The 17601-nt window shown below is 37.7% G+C and overlaps 1 protein-coding gene and 1 long non-coding RNA gene across 2 annotated transcripts; one reads left to right on the top strand and one right to left on the bottom strand.

Moving 5' to 3' along the window:
- The first annotated feature begins 603 nt into the window (after nt 1-603).
- LOC131012905 (G-type lectin S-receptor-like serine/threonine-protein kinase At4g27290) lies at nt 604-7010 on the top strand. The gene is made up of 7 exons (XM_057940880.1): nt 604-2293; nt 2374-2573; nt 2646-2856; nt 2932-3169; nt 3240-3351; nt 6257-6268; nt 6355-7010. Exons 1-7 carry the CDS (start codon nt 1003-1005, stop codon nt 6664-6666), a joined length of 2376 nt encoding a protein of 791 aa, XP_057796863.1. The 5' UTR covers nt 604-1002; the 3' UTR covers nt 6667-7010.
- On the bottom strand, nt 3700-5939 carry LOC131012908 (uncharacterized). The gene is made up of 5 exons (XR_009097514.1): nt 5639-5939; nt 5498-5549; nt 5281-5386; nt 4366-4509; nt 3700-3987 (listed from the first exon to the last, which is right to left on the bottom strand). It is a non-coding gene; the product is annotated as an uncharacterized LOC131012908 (long non-coding RNA).
- Nucleotides 7011-17601: the final 10591 nt, after the last annotated feature.

Here is a 17601-nt window from a genome sequence, read left to right as displayed (position 1 = left end):
CTGCCAGAAAGAGTCCTAAACTTAACAAAAGAGCTCCAAAGGAAGTAAACCATATCATCTTTCAAACTGAATCACACACACATACACACACTTGCAGAGGCAATCCAAAAATCAGAAATAAAAGAAATCGAGCTGTACAAGAAATCAGAGGAGCTGAAGCCAGCCCAAATGTCGACGCTCAGCACAAGAATTTAAAGAAAAAAAGAAAAAAAGAATATAAGAAGAAACCAAGATTCTCTCTTTATTCTACGCGGAGAGAAAAGAAATAAAAGAAAGCAAGCTGCACAAGAAATCTGGAATCAAAATCAGCAACTGACAGCGGCGAAGAGCAGGATTTAACCTTGGAAGTGCAGGATTTAAGAATGAGTTGCTGCCTTTCACGAGCCCTAATTTTTTATTTGACTTGATTCTCACAAAACGACGTTGTATTAGTTTACCAGGGATCTTGCCACGCTGGAATTCAGACGTCCAACTCAGCTTCGATTTGGGGTGTTTTATACTCGGGGAAAAATCAGAAAATATCCAAAGGTTATGTATTTTTTTTCAAATTTTAAAGGTCATGGGAAAAATCAGAATTTGCATGTATTTTACGGCAAATATCTCTAAAAAAAAATCCAATGGGTCCGTTCCCTCTATCTCTGAATAAGTCTCAACCTTTGGACCAAACGTGATGAGTTGAAAGCGAAAGAGGAATCTGCATGAATTTATTGAACTCTTCTAGATTGAGATATTTCGTGCACCCGTAAATAGCAGAGCAGGCCCTATATTTCCACAACAATAATTTTTTTTTGAAATTATTTCCACAACAATAATTAGAGTTGAAATATTCAACAAATGCCGTAGACGTATATTAAACCAGATCACTCTTTTCTCAGAAAAAATAAAGGTGATTTTCGCAATTAGGCTCACAGTAGTGCTTCAATTATCTTCCAAATAAAGAAGGTGATTCCTATTTTGTTTGGTGGATAACTCTTTGCCAATGCCACCACTTGTAAACACACGATGACATTCATGTGTTTATCAATCTTGGTTTTTGCTCTGCCCATATTCTTGTCCAGTTTGGTTTGCAATGGATCAGACACCTTATTACTTGGCCAATCTCTCCTGCCAAACCAGACCTTAGTTTCGAAAGGGGGCAAATTTGAGTTGGGATACTTTTCTCCACCAAATTCCACCAATTTTTACATTGGCATATGGTACAAAAGCATACCCCTTCAGACCGTAGTTTGGGTGTTTAATAGGTACACACCTATCCTTAACAACTCACAACTGAAATTACTCTACTATGACAAATATTCTTCATTGTGTTTGCTGATCGCGGGAATTGATGATGGGGAGATATGTTTTGGGACAAGTTCAAATATTAGAGAGGCACTCATTCTCGACACTGGAAATTTCGTGATGAGAAACGCTTCAGGCGGCATTCTATGGCAGAGCTTTGACGAACCAACTGACACGTGGCTGCCAGGTATGAAGCTTACAGATTCTGATTCACTTTATTCTTGGAGGAATCCGAATTCACTTTATTCTTGGAGGAATCCGAATGATCCCTCTCTAGGAAATTACTCTTTAGTATCAGATAAGAGACAACTATTCATACGATATAATGATAATCTCTCATTGTGGGCAAGTGGCAATCACTCAAATTTCAGCAGCTCTTACAATGTTGCTCTTGAGTCTAGCGGTACTGATGAACATTTCATGTACTATAAGAATTACAGTGACTCACTAGTGTCGAGGATTGTGATAGACTATCTAGGCCGACTGACGCGTTATGGATGGTCCGAGGCTAGCCAGGCCTGGATTGTGCTCGCTTCTACTGCAGATTTTATGAGTCGGCCTAATAGCATATGCAACCACAGCTACTGCAGATGCTTGGATGGGTTTGTACAAGATGGGGAGTTGTCTAGTGGGTGTGAGAGAAGGAGACCGCTTAAATGTGGTGAGAGAAAAACCACATTTGTAACATTAAGCATTGCAAGATTGCCTGCATACCCTCAATACTGGACAACTACTACAAATGATTTATGCAATTTAGCATGCTCCAGAAACTGCTCCTGCACTGCTTATTCCTACGATACGATTATTGGAGGACTATGTTTCTTGTATATGGGAGATTTGTCAGCTATGGAGAGCCCATTAAATAATTCTGTGGGGGTGGATATTTATATCAAAACAGAATCAGCTTATAATGGAAAACTACTTGTCGTGGCTCTAGTCGTGCCCATTCCTGCTGCGGTCATTATATCATGTTTTTGCTTTTACTATATCTGGCCGAAGCTCAAAAGCAAAGGTAGTTAACAAGTTTCTTGTTTCTTGCTGTGGTGATGAGCTTTAGCTAATATATTTGTGTCTTGTTTTGTGTCTGATCAGTGTCAGGGGAAAGAAATCAGAATCTATTACTGCTTGATTGGAATTCTAATGAAGCGGCATATGAGGGACATGGTTCAGTTAGAAAGAAAGATAGTGGGCATGAGTTGCCATTTTTCAGTTTGGAGAGCATAGCAAAATCAACCAACAAGTTTTCTATCACAAACAAGCTTGGACAAGGTGGTTTTGGACCTGTTTTTAAGGTAATATAATTTCACTTTTATTTACATTTGTCTACATACAATCAAGACTTGAGGATAGTAAATATTTTGCAGGGAGAGTTGCTGAATGGACAGTTTGTGGCTGTGAAAAGGCTTTCAAAAAGGTCTGGTCAAGGATTAGAGGAGTTCAGAAATGAGATGGAACTGATTGCCAAACTGCAGCACAGAAATCTTGTTCGAATCTTAGGATGCTGCAACGAGAAGGATGAGATGATACTAGTTTATGAATACATGCCCAACAAAAGCTTGAATTCTTTCCTCTTTGGTTTGTGGTCTTCTCACATTAAAATCTTAAATTGCATTGCTAAAGCTCACTAAATTTGTTATTATTTGAATGCAGAGATCAACAAGAAAGAGGTACTAGACTGGAAGAAACGCGTTCATATAATTTCAGGCATCGCTCAAGGGCTTTTGTATCTCCACCAATATTCGCGCTTGAGAATAGTTCACAGGGATTTGAAAGCTAGCAATATCCTGCTAGATGCTGACATGAATCCCAAAATATCTGATTTTGGCATGGCAAGAATATTTGGAGGGAACGACTCTCAAGCAAATACTAAACGGATTGTTGGAACTTAGTAAGTAAAATATTGCAATTTGGCAAGAAATTTTAATTTGCATGCAGATTGCTAATTTTCCCAAATGCAGTGGTTATATGTCACCGGAATATGCCATGGAAGGGCTTTTCTCTGTGAAGTCCGACGTGTTTGCCTTCGGAATACTGATGCTGGAGATTATCAGTGGAAAGAAGAACACTGGTTTGTACGGTTCCACTACAAAAAAAATCACCTTTAAAGACACCTAAAAATGTCAGAATAAAATACTTATTGCAACATTTGATCTATCCCAACATTTATTTATGGTGTCGCGTGTACTAGTGTAGCTAAAGGGTAAGTATATATCTAGACACAACTATGGGTCGTGATAAATAACCTATTACTACACCGATCATTTGGATAAATGCAATTTAACATCATTATCTCATGTCACTAAAGTCATTTTACATTTTATATTTTACAATATATACTTATTACGTGTCCAATTCCAAATTGATAATGATAATACTTTCCAAATTAGTATAAAATGAAAATAAAATAGCAAAAAGATGTATTCAACTATTGCATCAATATTATAATCATTTCAAACACCAATTCAAATTTTGTTACAATTATAAATAATAAATAAACTAGAATACTTAAACCAACCGGTTGCACTCTAAATCCTATATGCTACGAAAATAGCTCTAAATCCTATCAACTATCTCCAAAAGAAAAAGAAAAAAATTAGAGTAGGTTGTCGCCTGTCGGCAACAGCTTGCACTCTTCAAATTTCTCTGGTGAAGAAACTTGGCTAAAATCTTGAGTACAAGAATTTGACATTTTGATTGCTTCTGTACCTGAAAAAAAATGACGACACTTTAGATTTCAAACATCTAATTTCAATAATTAAATATTAATGAAGCAAAACTACATCATATAGTGAAAACAATGTGGAGCAACCATTTCATCAAGGCATCTTCAAATACCATTGGTAGTAATCATAAACTAAATCAATCATAAAATTACTACTAAAAAGTTAATCCAAAAAAAGTATGCAGAAGAGCATACCAGTCACAAAACATCCAACACTCTTATCTTTTACACAAGCCTGTGAAACTCATTATATTAACTGCTAACTATTAAACTAATTTATTATATGCAATCTCACTATAAATATAAGTAAATACAAGCACCAAGAATTTGATGACACAAATAAAAATTAAATTGTCTCAAACCTTGCTCAAAGGGGCATCTTGTCATATTGAGCTAAAACCAAATGTATGGTGTTTAAATCCTCCCCCGACCCACATCATCTTCATTCAAGGGTTCATCATCTCTAGTGTCATTCTGAACAGGAGCAGGAGTTGCAGCTAGCATCTCTATAAGTGCAGATTGCTAAGTCATACATGAGCATTTCCAACGAAATAGTTTTCACATATTCACAGAAGCAAAAAGTGAAATAAAATGGATTGGGAAAAAAATGTAGTTGCCTTATTTAACATATTGCTAAGCAATTCTAACCAGCTAATAATTACTAAATAATTAGCCTTTACCATTATATATTTAAAAATCAAAAATCAATCTGTAAGAAACCCAACCAAATTTGAGATAAGCATAAAACAAACAAACTTGATAAAACTGAAACACCACAAATGACAACAACCTGAGTTGATGGCTGATGAGGCGCTCCCCTCTCACCCTCTTTTATGTGAATAATGTGAATTATAAACTCATAAAAGATCATAACTTTTATGTCATTTACCCACTTAAGTTGTTGGGTCAGATACCACATGAGATGTCAAAAGTCTTTTTAAAATTTCAAAAAAGAACCAATATTGCATTGGAGATAAACTATTGCCTACGAATCTACCTGCCAAAGAACCAAAAGAAAATCAAACAAGTAGCAAAAGAAAAGCACAACAAAAATCAAAGAGTCAAAGCTATTTATTCTAAGCTTATTTTCGAATAAACCATATCAGTTATGGTGGAAACTAGCTATAAGTCATGCCTCCATCTATCTTGCAGCCATTTTAGTTGAAATATTCTCTTGAAACATATTAAAGAAAGCAATAGTAATGTAGACGAACAAAAGCAAATCAAATTACTAGATAGAAAAAATCTGTTTCAATGAAGGGAAAACAAAAACTCACTTAGATAACCCCATGCCAATCTAGATATAAGTATTCTCAATCTTCAATCCAAGACATCCAAAGTTGCAAGCCAAATTCAAGCCAACAAAGTATTGAGAAACTTAATCTGCAACAAAATTATCCAAATTCTAAACTTCAAATTACAACTTAATTGTTACCCATAAGATAAATTCAACAAATATGTACCTAGATCTAGAGTATTTTAACGGACCAATACCTCTAGGACCCTTGTACATGGCGAGAAAAACATTGAAGTGTAATTGAGGGCTCTGAAACATTACAAAGTTCACATACAATCAGTTGAAAATTCAAAATAATCCACAAAATGTAGAGATTTGAAGAGAAACCATATAACTACCTTAGATAGTGCAAGGGAGTTCTGGTGGGTCGACTGCAAGGACGATTAAAATTGTCGGACCGCAATAACATACACTCCTCACGGACCTCACCAATTGCAGGGGCGTCAATCCGCGGCTTCTTCGTTTTTTTCTTCCGTTGAGGCGTCGAGAGGGAGAGAAAATTGTAGTAGCCAGTTAATTTTTTTTTGTTCATAGATTGTGGTTCGTAGGTGGAGTGGGTAGGGCATGAGACAAACAATTTTAGTATTTCTTTTGAATTTTAGAATATAACATAATTAAAAAAATTGGTGGGAGGTTATTAATAAACACTTTGGTGGGAAAGTTGCCGCTAATATCTAACAAGTATTTATTCTATTTTGTTTTTACTACTTTCTTTTCAAAAAAAGAAAACAATTATCATTCTCTGTGGCTGAGATGAAGCATTTTTTGGTGTCATAATTGACATAATATTGCGACACAAGTTTAACTATGTTGTTATAGTATTTATCGATTTTATATTAATTAATATTAGAAAATAAGATGTCGTAATAGAGGTCTTATCGAGACATACATATTATATGTCGTAAGAGGCATGTAGTAATAGCCATATTTTGTTGTAGTGTTCTGAGTATCGTAGTCTTCTTAGATACGTAAGTCCTAATGTGAATAATGAAATGATAATAGATTATTATTTACATTAATTCTCATAATGTAGGAATATTGTTGTTGGTTTTAGGCGTGGAATTTATGGAAGAGTGATTGTGTTGATGAACTCATCGATCCCATATTAGAACTCTCCAATGGTTCATCATCAACTGCTATCAGATACATTCAAATAAGTCTACTGTGCGTCGAAGAAAATCCCGTTGATAGACCACTAATCTCTGATATTGTTGGGATGCTGAACAACGAAAAAAGAAGCATAGAATCACCAAGAAATCCTGCTTTAACCATTGGGAGAGCATTGGTTAAAAAAACCCCGACACCACACGAGGTCAAGAGTTGTTCAATAAATGACATGTCAGTGTCATATGTAGAGGCGCGTTGAAATTTCAACAAAGGCACACAAAATTTGAATGTTCAATGTAGAATAGCACTAGTTGTGGTTGAAAAATTAAAGACGACATGAGGATGGTTGAGGGTTGGAATGGGTATTTTTAGCTAAATATCTCATATTTGAATTGGATCAACGAGTTCATAGGTTTGAGCTTGTCATATTTGGAAAATCATGTACTATAATTTATCTATTTTGTATGCCTTGTAAACTATTATACTCCCTCCGTCCCTGAAATGGCTTCCTCTTTGGGGACGGCACAGGTTTTAATGAAAAGTTGTAAAGTGTATTGATAGTGGAGAAAAAGTGATATAATTATTATTGGAAGTTGTGAAAAATGTTATAATTAGTATTGAGAGTGGTGAAAAGTGAAAAGTAAGAATAAATAAAGTATTATTAGTGGTGGGGTACGTGTCCAAAAATGGAAAGAAAGAAAGATGAAGTTATTTGGGGGACGTCCCAAAATGAAAAAAGAGAAAGTTATTTTAGGGACGGAGGGAATACATGTTTATCCAATAAAAAAAATACTCCATATTCTTTAGCCAATGGAGTCACATCTTCCAAGAAAAAACTGGCAAAGTCCATGTCATGTTTTGGAAATCCTAGCTAGATCATGCTCCATCCTTCCCTCATATTTATGTTTAAAATCTTTCTATACAAATTTTAATAAAAATTGATTGAGAAAGTTGTTTAGAGTATTGATAATCAATACTCCATCCGTCCCATATCTTCCTAAAGGATGGTGACACAGGTTTTAATAAAAATTAATTGTGTATTAGATGAGTGGAGAATGAGTCCCACACAAAAATGGAGATTATAAGAATAATAGCGAGTGGAATTATTTTCAAAAATAGGTTCGGAAGATGTTTTGGGGATGGACCAAAATGGAAAGAGAGGAAGATGTTTGAGAGACGGAGGGTGTAAAATATATTGATAGTGAAAAATGGTCCCATATTGAGAATATTAATAATGGAGAAATGATGGCACATTAAGGAAAAAATAGAAAGTACGTATATTTGGGAAACAAAATGAAATAAAGACATAATTTTATGGGACGGATGTCGTATGAATAATTTTGTTCATATTCAAATTTAGGAAACTAAGAGTCATTTAACAAAAATATTTTGATTTATTAATAATTATAATAAAGTATATTTGAATATTACAAGTATAATAATCAATATAATATATAAAAGATGAGTTTTTTCCTCCAATTTTTCCCGTTTTTTTCTCTCTTCTCCTACCAAATTTTCAACTATTTTTTTTTCTTTATGTTCTTTTATATTTTAATTCTTTTCTAAATATCGTCAAATTTGATTCATAAAAAAATATTCAAAATACATCTTAAATTTAATATAGCATAAAATCATCAAAAAGGAATTTAAAACGATGAATTATGAAAAATTTAAAATTTAAAATATTTTATTTTCACTCTTCATTGAAATTTTACAACTTTTTATTTATGTTTGTGTTTGAAAATATTTATTTAGTTACTATGACACAGAATATTCTATATTATTAATGCATAATGCTAATTTTCATTATCGAATAATTTTTAAATTTATCTAATAATTATAATTAATGTCGATTATTTTATTTTATTTTGTATTTTTTTATATTTTAATTTTGTTTAATATCTATATATATTTATTTAAATATATGGTTTAATTTCAATATACGTCGTCTATCACATGAATGAGCGTACTAGTTATAATAGAATATGAACTATTTGAATATCTACAAAATATCTCAAACTATTACTCCTTTTGGGCATGGAGATTAAGTATGTTTTTTTAATTCAAAATGAAAAACGAGCCGATTCTAGTGGAACCTCCCAAAAAAAGAAAATGAGCTTATTAGAGGGGGACAGAGGGAGAATTAATTACAATAAATAGGAACTTATTAGAGCTACCAGAAAGCCTCGCTATTCAATTTTCAATTATGGATTTGTGACGTGTCCCATTGACCTCCAACATAGAATTTTAATTTTGAACTTTTAAAAAATGATGCTCCAATCTCCATTCGTCCCGTAAGAGTATATCACAAATAAGAGGGTGCGAATTTTATTAAAAAATTAGTAAATAATGTGTTTAGTAAAAATGAGTGGTTATGGTTGAATTGATTATAGGGTAATGTAGAAATGAGTGATTGTGGATAAAAAAATAAAGTGGAGTCATGTCCCAAAATAAAATTGATACACACTTATGAAAGAGACGGACGAAAATGAAAAATGTGATACACTCTTATGGGACGGAGAGTATAATATATATATATATATATATATATATATATATATATATATATATATATGGTGAGGCTACAATGAAAACACTCTTAAGTATAAAATAAGAACAATTGCTCACCATAGATCTCTACCTAATCGATGTCATTTCGGATCAATTCATAACAGTTAGGCTCTGAATTCGTAGCATTTTTCAAAATAAGGGCGTAAGGGGAATTGCATAAAGTTGACTTTTCATAATTTGCAGCCATTAATTTTGGGATTTCATTTTCCATATCTGAACCATACGTGAATGCAATTTCAATTTTTCATATCTTAGCAATCATTTCTCTACTTTTTTTTTTCATCTTATTTGCGGCCATTAATTTTGTTACGAATTATATGTCTAATAATATTTCAAAGTGTTATTTTGTGTAGTTGTTACGAATTATATGTCTAAATATAGTGCATTACGAATTTTATTGTCATCTGTTACGAATTATATGTTTTGTACTAATGTCATCTGTTACGAATTATATGTTACGAATTATATTTTTTTGATATTTTCAGAAAGATGAATTCACAGACGAAGAAATATTATTTTCTCCTCTAAAATAACATATTTTTTTTCTGAATCGTGCCCTAGGAATCGTATATTTCGGCCATTGTTACGAATTGAAAGTACTTTTTGATACAAATTATAGTTTCATGTAACATGGAAAATTTTCATTCAATGTTACGAATCGGAAGTACTTTTGTTACGAATTATATGGTAGTGAAGAAACAAAAAAATGAGTATTGTATTATGTGATAACTAGTTTAATATTTAATGAGTTCGTAATATATTAATGCATAGTTCATGAGATTATGTGTATACAATACGTCACTATACAAATCTGTAGAAAAAAAATACTGCTCGTTCACGTTTAGGTTAGGAGATAGAGTTTAAATATTTTATTAGATATGGAAGGAAATTTGATATTAATTAAATAGATCTTAATAACCGTTCCTGAATTGTGAAAATGATAATTATATCCTACACTATCTCATGCCTGCGTTATATGCCTTCAAATTAGGAAGATTATGGATGGTAAGATTTAGAATTGTCACACCCAATTCCTGAAGGAATAAACTATAATCGAGGTGCGACTAAAATCATAGAAATAAACAAGGTAAGAACCTTGTGAAATTCAAATAATGGGATAAAAAGGTCGAGCAACGCCCTTTGAATGAAGAAAGATAGAAATCAAGTGATATTAATCAATCAACAACATTCTAAACCTCAGGATCACAAGTTTGGTTTCATGCTTCTGATAACCAACGTTAAATAACATAGTACTAGAAGTTTAGAGTCTAAGCTCGATGACAAACATGGATTTCATACCTCAATATCGCATGAATTGTTGTCATTCTCCCCCATAAATCGATTGCTAATATGTGTTTGTAGCCCAATTTTGAGTTTTATGAAGTCTTGATTGCTTGGTATAGTTTTTGAATATTTTCAGGGCAATTCAAGAGTTGATTGGAGAATTGTGGGAGCATAAGAGCAAAGTACGTCTCGAGAGGAATCCGTGAGCGCGAACGGCGCCGGAATCAGAGCTCGGACGAGGGAGAACGGAGCTGACGAAGCCAGCTGCGCAGGACCCACGGCCGCGGCAGCCGGCCGTGGCTGAAGAAGACGGAACCGCGGTCCCACCCGCGACCGCGGACCCGACCGCGGCCTCCTGCGCCCGAGTACAGAACGATTTTGAACGTCGACCGCGGTCCGAGCCGCGGCCGCGGTCCCCGACCGCGGCATCCTCCATTTCCAGCCACGTTCCCGACCGCGGTTTGTGCCGCGACCGCGGGGATAAGGCGGGGATCCGCCCTTTGGTGGGCCCAGACGCAAATTTTGACTCTAAAACCCCATTTCCCCCTCTTTTTCTCTCATTCTTCATCACTCATCTTCTCTAACATTCATTACACACACCAACCCTTCACTCCAAATATTCCATTCACAACCCTAGCTCCATAACTACACTCAACCACCCATTTGAAGAAGGCATTGAAGAGGAGAGAGGATTGAAGCAAGCTATTCAATAGGATTTGTTCTTTCTTTCTCTCTCTTTCATTTATGCTTCCTTTGTTATTGGGTATGTTATTGTTGAACATGATAGGCTAATTTCTCTTTGATTTGGGGATTAGGCTAGATGATTATTGTAATGGATTGATTATTTGTGCTCAATATAAGTCTTGTTTGTTCCTTTGCACTTTATCTTTTCAAAACCTTGCTTTATCTCTTGTGTGGATTGTTGGCCGCATTCTATGCATTTCTAATTTGCAATTTGAATCGGGAGAGAATATTTGCAATAGATAAGGTGTTTGAAACCTATCAATTCGATAACCGGGAGGTTGAGAGTTGGGTGAGAGTATGTTGATCTTTGTGTGCTTTTGGGAGTTATAGGTTAGAAGTTGACCGGGGACGGCAACTATGACCCGTAATCTACCGTTCTAGTCGTCCGGGAGGGGGCTAGAACTAGTTGGGAGATCACTCTAGATAATTAGGATCGTCAAGATTAGTATTGAGCTATAATTGAAGTCCTTTGCTTAACCATCGATGCCTAGTCCCTGAATCGTCTTAATCTTTGCATTAGTCCACGTTGCTTACTTGTTTTCATTTGTCTTTGCACTTGTTAAATATTTAGTTAGATAATCAAACCAATCACTCCATCGTTTAGTCTAAATAGTCTAGTAAAATGAATTAGGATAATCACTAGATTGAACTACTAATCCTTGTGGGATACGACATTGCTTCCATATATTACAACTACCCGTATACTTGCGGCGTGGTGAAAATATTAGCGAACAACTTTTTGGCGCCGTTGCGGGGGATTACTTTAGTTTCTTTACTTGTGATATTTTGCTTCATTGTGCTTAACTACTTTAGACATTTTACTTGCTTTAATTTTTGTTTTCTATTTTAAGATTGTGATTTGATTCTTTGTTCTTGTTGGTTGATAGGTAGTGTATGAACACAAGGTCTAAGGGTGCACCTCTTATACCTATAGACCTTGAGGTTGAAGCTTTTTGCCGACATAACAAAGCAAGAACAAGAAGAGATAGAGAGTTGGAGGAAGTCATGGCGGAAAATCACGACTTAATCCGTCAACTCCAAAGGCAATTGGAGGACATGCAAGGGCAAATCAATGAGCAAGAGGCTCAAAGGAATGCACCACCACCACCACCTATTAGCAATATGTTCCAACCCATTGTCCAACAAGGAGGAGTGCATGCCCCGAGAATCAACGCCAATAATTTTGAGCTCAAGCCGGCCCTCATAAATATGGTACAACAAAACCAATTCACCGGTCTTTCCCAAGATGACCCGAATGGACATCTTGGAAACTTCTTGGAGATATGCGGCACCATCAAGATAAATGGTGTCCCGGAGGATGCCATTCGACTTCGACTCTTCCCCTTTTCGCTAAGGGGCATGGCCAAGACATGGTACCAATCTTTAGAGGGTGGTTCTATCACCACATGGGAGAACATGGCTAAAAAGTTTCTCAACAAGTTCTACCCTCCGGGTAGAACCATGAAGATGAAGAAGGACATAGTCCAATTTCACCAATTTGATGGAGAATCCTTCTACGAAGCTTGGGAGAGATCCAAAGAGATGCTAAGGAAGTGCCCTAACCATGGTTTAAATCAAAACACAATCATTTGTGTATTGTACACCGGGTGTAGTGGTGAGATGCAAAGAGACATGAATGCATCGGCCAATGGAGCATTGTTGGAGAAAAGCCACGCGGAGGCCGCTCACATCATTGAGAACTTGGCCACCAATTGCCATCAATTCTCGACGGAGAGGATCATCTTGAAGAAGGTGGCGGCTACAACAAGCTCGGATCCGATAGCTCTTTTGACGGCTCAATTGACCGCCATGAATAGCAAGATTGATGCTATATCAATGTCAAGGGTAGAGCCCATGGTTGAAGAACAAACTAGCTTCGAGGATGTGAACTACATCAACAACAACAACAACCGAGGCTATGCGAACTTCCGGCCCCAACAACAAGGTGGCTACCAAGGGCAAGGGCAATACACTCAAGGATTCCAACCTAACCGCCACCCTAACATCTCCTATAGCAATCCAAACAATTTCTTGCAACCACCGCCCGGATTTGCGGTGAGCCATGGCATGATCAAGGAAGAGAAGAAGCTCAACCTTGAAGAAATATTGATGAAGTTCATGACCACGACTCAAGCTCACATGACAAGAACGGATGAGAAGTTAGAGGCTCAAGCCAAGCAATTGAAAATGCTTGAGATACAAGTGGGACAAATTGCCGAGTCTATAAACAATCAACGCCAACAAGGGAAATTCCCAAGCAACACAATCGTGAATCCTAAGGAGCATTGCAAGGCCATTGCTCTAAGGAGTGGGACAACATATGAAGAGCCCAAGATGCCCGACGAAGAAGATAGAAGTGGTGTTGTGGTTGAAGTTGGAGATGGCAACCCTTCCAAGGAAAAAAAGAGATAGAGGAAAGAAGAAGGAGGTGTACGTGGCTCCACCACCTTATTGCCCACCAATCCCTTTTCCTCAAAGACATCAAAAGAAGAATGTGGAGAATGAATTCTCCAAGTTTCTTGAGATTTTTCGAAAGGTGCACATCAACATCCCACTTCTTGAAGCTTTGAAACAAATGCCCTCCTATGCAAAGTTCCTAAAGGAGGTCATATCAAACAAGAGGAAGATGGGAGAGAATGAGACGGTCAATCTAACCGAAGAATGTAGTGCCGTTCTCCAAAGAAAAATCCCCACCAAGATCAAGGACCCCGGGAGCTTCACAATCCCTTGTGATATTGAGAATGATCGTTTTGGGAAAGCTTTGTGTGATTTGGGAGCAAGTATAAATTTGATGCCGCTCTCAATCTTCAACAAGCTAGAGATTGGCACCATCAAGCCAACCACAATTGCCCTTCAAATGGCGGATCGTTCCGTTTCTTATCCAAAGGGGATAGTAGAAGATGTCCTAGTGAAAGTCAACAATTTCATCTTCCCGGTGGACTTTGTTGTTTTGGACATGGTGGAAGACAAAGATGTGCCTTTGATTCTTGGGCGCCCTTTCTTGGCAACGGGGAGAGCCCTCATTGATGTTGCTAAGGGCGAACTCACCCTTAGAGTGAATGATGAGAGCTTCACATTTTCAATCCACAAGGCTCTCAAGTACAAGGAGGAAGAAGAAGAAAGGAGGGTTGATGAATGCAAGATGATGCAAGTGATAGAGTCTTGCATCAACATGGAGGAGTACCACACCTACAACAATCCAATGGACACTTGCCTCCTAAACCCTCTATTCTCTTTTGTTGATAATGATGAGTTTAATGCTTCCAACTTATTTGTTGAGACTAATGAAATGAACTTTGTGCAGGAAATTGAGGAATGGAGAGCCGAAAGATGAAGGAGTGGAGAAGAAGACTCCTAGCTTGGAGTTAAAACCTCTCCCCGAACACTTGAAATACGCCTTCCTTGGTGAGGATGAGGCGTATCCGGTAATCGTATCATCCTACCTTTCCCCTCATGAGCTTGATCAATTACTAAATGTTTTGAGGAAGTATAGGTCCGCTATAGTATGGTCAATTTCCGATTTAAAAGGGATTAGCCCATCCATTTGCATGCATAGGATCTTGATGGAAGATGATTTTAAACCTAGGAGGCAAGGTCAAAGACGGTTGAACCCTATTATGCAAGAAGTAGTAAGAAAAGAAGTTCTCAAATTGCTAGATGCGGGAATTTTTTTTGCTATTTCGGATAGTGAGTGGGTTAGTCCCACTCAAGTTGTTGCTAAAAATGAGGGGATAACTGTCATAAAAGATGAGCATGATGAGCTAATTGCAACTAGGTTAGTAAATGGATGGAGGATGTGTATTGACTATAGGATGTTGAACACCGCTACTAGAAAAGATCACTTTCCTCTTCCTTTTATTGACCAAATGCTTGATAGGTTGGCGGGGTATGAATTTTATTGCTTTCTTGATGGGTACTCCGGGTATAATCAAATCATGATTGCCCCGAAGGACCAAGAAAAGACCGCTTTCACTTGTCCTTATGGCATTTTTGCTTATAGACGCATTCCGTTTGGTCTTTGCAATGCCCCCGCTACTTTTCAACGTTGCATGATGGCTATTTTCCATGATTTAATTGAAAATGTAATGGAAATTTTTATGGATGACTTTTCCATCTTTGGCAATTCTTTTGATCATTGTCTCCATAATCTTTCTATTGTGTTGCAAAGGTGTGAGGAAACTAACCTTGTGTTGAATTGGGAAAAATGTCATTTTATGGTTAGGGATGGAATTGTGCTTGGACACAAGGTCTCTAAAGCTGGATTGGAGGTGGATCGAGCAAAGATAGTGGCTATTGAGAAGCTTCCACCACCATCCAATGAGAAAGCCGTGAGGAGCTTCCTTGGGCATGCCGGGTTCTATAGAAGATTCATCCAAGATTTCTCAAAGATCACCAAACCCTTGTGTCACCTTCTTGAAAAAGATGCGAAGTTCAACTTTGATAAAGATTGTTTGGTGGCCTTTGAGAAACTCAAAAAGGCTTTGGTGAGTGCTCCCATCTTGATCACACCTGATTGGTCGCAACCGTTTGAGCTCATGTGTGACGCAAGCGACATCGCCGTCGGGGCCGTGTTGGGGCAAAAGAAAGACAAGCTATTTAGAGTCATCTACTACGCTAGTAGGACTCTAGATAAGGCCCAATCCAACTACACCGTCACGGAAAAGGAACTTTTGGCGGTTGTGTATGCCTTCGACAAATTCCGCTCCTACCTCATTGGCACAAAATCCATAGTTCACACCGACCATGCGGCCATCCGATATTTGTTTGAGAAGAAAGATGCCAAGCCGAGGTTGATAAGGTGGATCCTCCTCCTTCAAGAATTTAATATTGAAATCCGAGATAGGAGAGGATGTGAAAATGTTGTGGTGGATCACCTTTCAAGACTTGAGAATCCCGTGGAAGGGGAAAATGCAAATGTGCCCATCAATGGAACTTTCCCGATGAGCAAATCTTGCAAGTCAAGGCCCACACCCCATGGTATAGCGGACTACGTCAACTATCTTGCATCCGGCATTCATCCACCGCCCGAGTTGAATCGTTACCAAAGGAAAAAATTCCTTCATGATGTGAAATTCTACTTATGGGATGAGCCGTTCTTATATCGAAGATGTGCCGACATCATCATCCGGCGGTGTGTACCCGAAGAAGAATGGGGAGCTATTATGAGGGAGTGTCATTCTTCCCCAAGTGGAGGGCACTTTGGCACCAATCGAACCGCTTTTAAAGTGCTTCAAAGTGGCTTCTATTGGCCGACTATATTCAAGGATTGCCACTCATTTATTTTGAGTTGTGATCAATGCCAAAGAATGGGAGGAATTTCAAAGAAGCACGAGATGCCCCTTAACAATGTGGTTGAAGTTGAGCTCTTTGACGTATGGGGCATAGACTTTATGGGCCCATTCCCAATGTCTTTCGGCTTCCAATATATTTTGTTGGCCGTGGAGTATGTTTCAAGATGGGTGGAAGCAATTCCTACTCAAACCAATGACTCCAAAGTGGTGATCAAGTTCCTCCAAAAGAATATCTTGACAAGGCATGGAATTCCAAGGGCCTTGATAAGCGATGGAAGATCCCACTTTTGCAACAAGTGGATGGAAGGCCTTCTCAAAAAGTACGGGGTGTAGCATAGAGTGACAATGGCTTATCACCCTCAAGCAAATGGTCAAACCGAGTTGGCAAACTGGGAGATTAAACAAGTACTAGAGAAGACGGTGAATGGGAGCCGGAAGGATTGGTCTCTCTTGCTTGATGACACACTTTGGGCATATCGAACGTCATACAAGACACCGCTTGGCATGTCACCATACCAACTTGTATACGGGAAGTCATGTCACCTTCACGTGGAGTTAGAGCATAAGGCGTATTGGGCGGTCAAAAAGCTCAATTTTGATTTCAAAAAGGCGGGCCAAGCTAGAGTTTTCCAACTCAATGAGTTGGAAGAATTTCGAAGTGAGGCATTTGCAAGCTCAAGCCTCTACAAAGAGAGGACCAAGAGGTATCATGATAGGATGGTCCACAAACGGGAATTTGCACCCGGGGATGAGGTCCTTCTCTTCAATTCCCGCCTTTCACTCTTTCCGGGAAAGCTCAAGTCAAAATGGTCGGGCCCATTCCTCATCCACAAGGTCTCCTCCAATGGAGCTATTGAATTGAAGGGCAACGACGGACGCACTTTTGTGGTGAATGGCCAACACATCAAGGCATATTTTCGAGCCGAGCCACGAGATGAAGTGTCCGTCATGATTCTCGCCGAACCAAGGACATGACACGATCATGAAGACGTCGAGCTCACGACGTTAAACTAAGCGCTAGTTGGGAGGCACCCCAACAAGGTATCTTTTCATTTTTGCAAGTTCAATAAACACACACATACATAGGTATTTATATATTGATCTATGTATATATTTATATATGTGTGTGGGTTTCCTTTGATTTGTGTTCTTATTTCTCTTCCTAATAATTAAAAGAAAAAAAAAAAAGAGTTGAAGGGGTTGAAAATTGAAAAGCCATGCAAAATCGGATTTTTTGGTGTTGGGCTCGCCCAGGGCGGCCGCGACCAGGCCCACGGCCGTGGGCCCTGCCCACTACCCATTTC

The sequence above is a fragment of the Salvia miltiorrhiza genome, chromosome 2, assembly GCF_028751815.1.
Source record: "Salvia miltiorrhiza cultivar Shanhuang (shh) chromosome 2, IMPLAD_Smil_shh, whole genome shotgun sequence".
Taxonomy (NCBI): Eukaryota; Viridiplantae; Streptophyta; class Magnoliopsida; order Lamiales; family Lamiaceae; genus Salvia; species Salvia miltiorrhiza.
This window is presented reverse-complemented; position numbering and strand designations above follow the sequence as displayed.

Excerpts from the sequence above, each read along its gene's own strand:
- LOC131012905 (XM_057940880.1), top strand. The coding sequence starts at position 1,003 with ATGACATTCATGTGTTTATCAATCTTGGTTTTTGCTCTGCCCATATTC. Across the intron at positions 2,574-2,645 it reads GTTTTGGACCTGTTTTTAAG|GGAGAGTTGCTGAATGGACA; the intron begins GTAATATAATTT and ends AATATTTTGCAG. Across the intron at positions 3,170-3,239 it reads AAACGGATTGTTGGAACTTA|TGGTTATATGTCACCGGAAT; the intron begins GTAAGTAAAATA and ends TCCCAAATGCAG.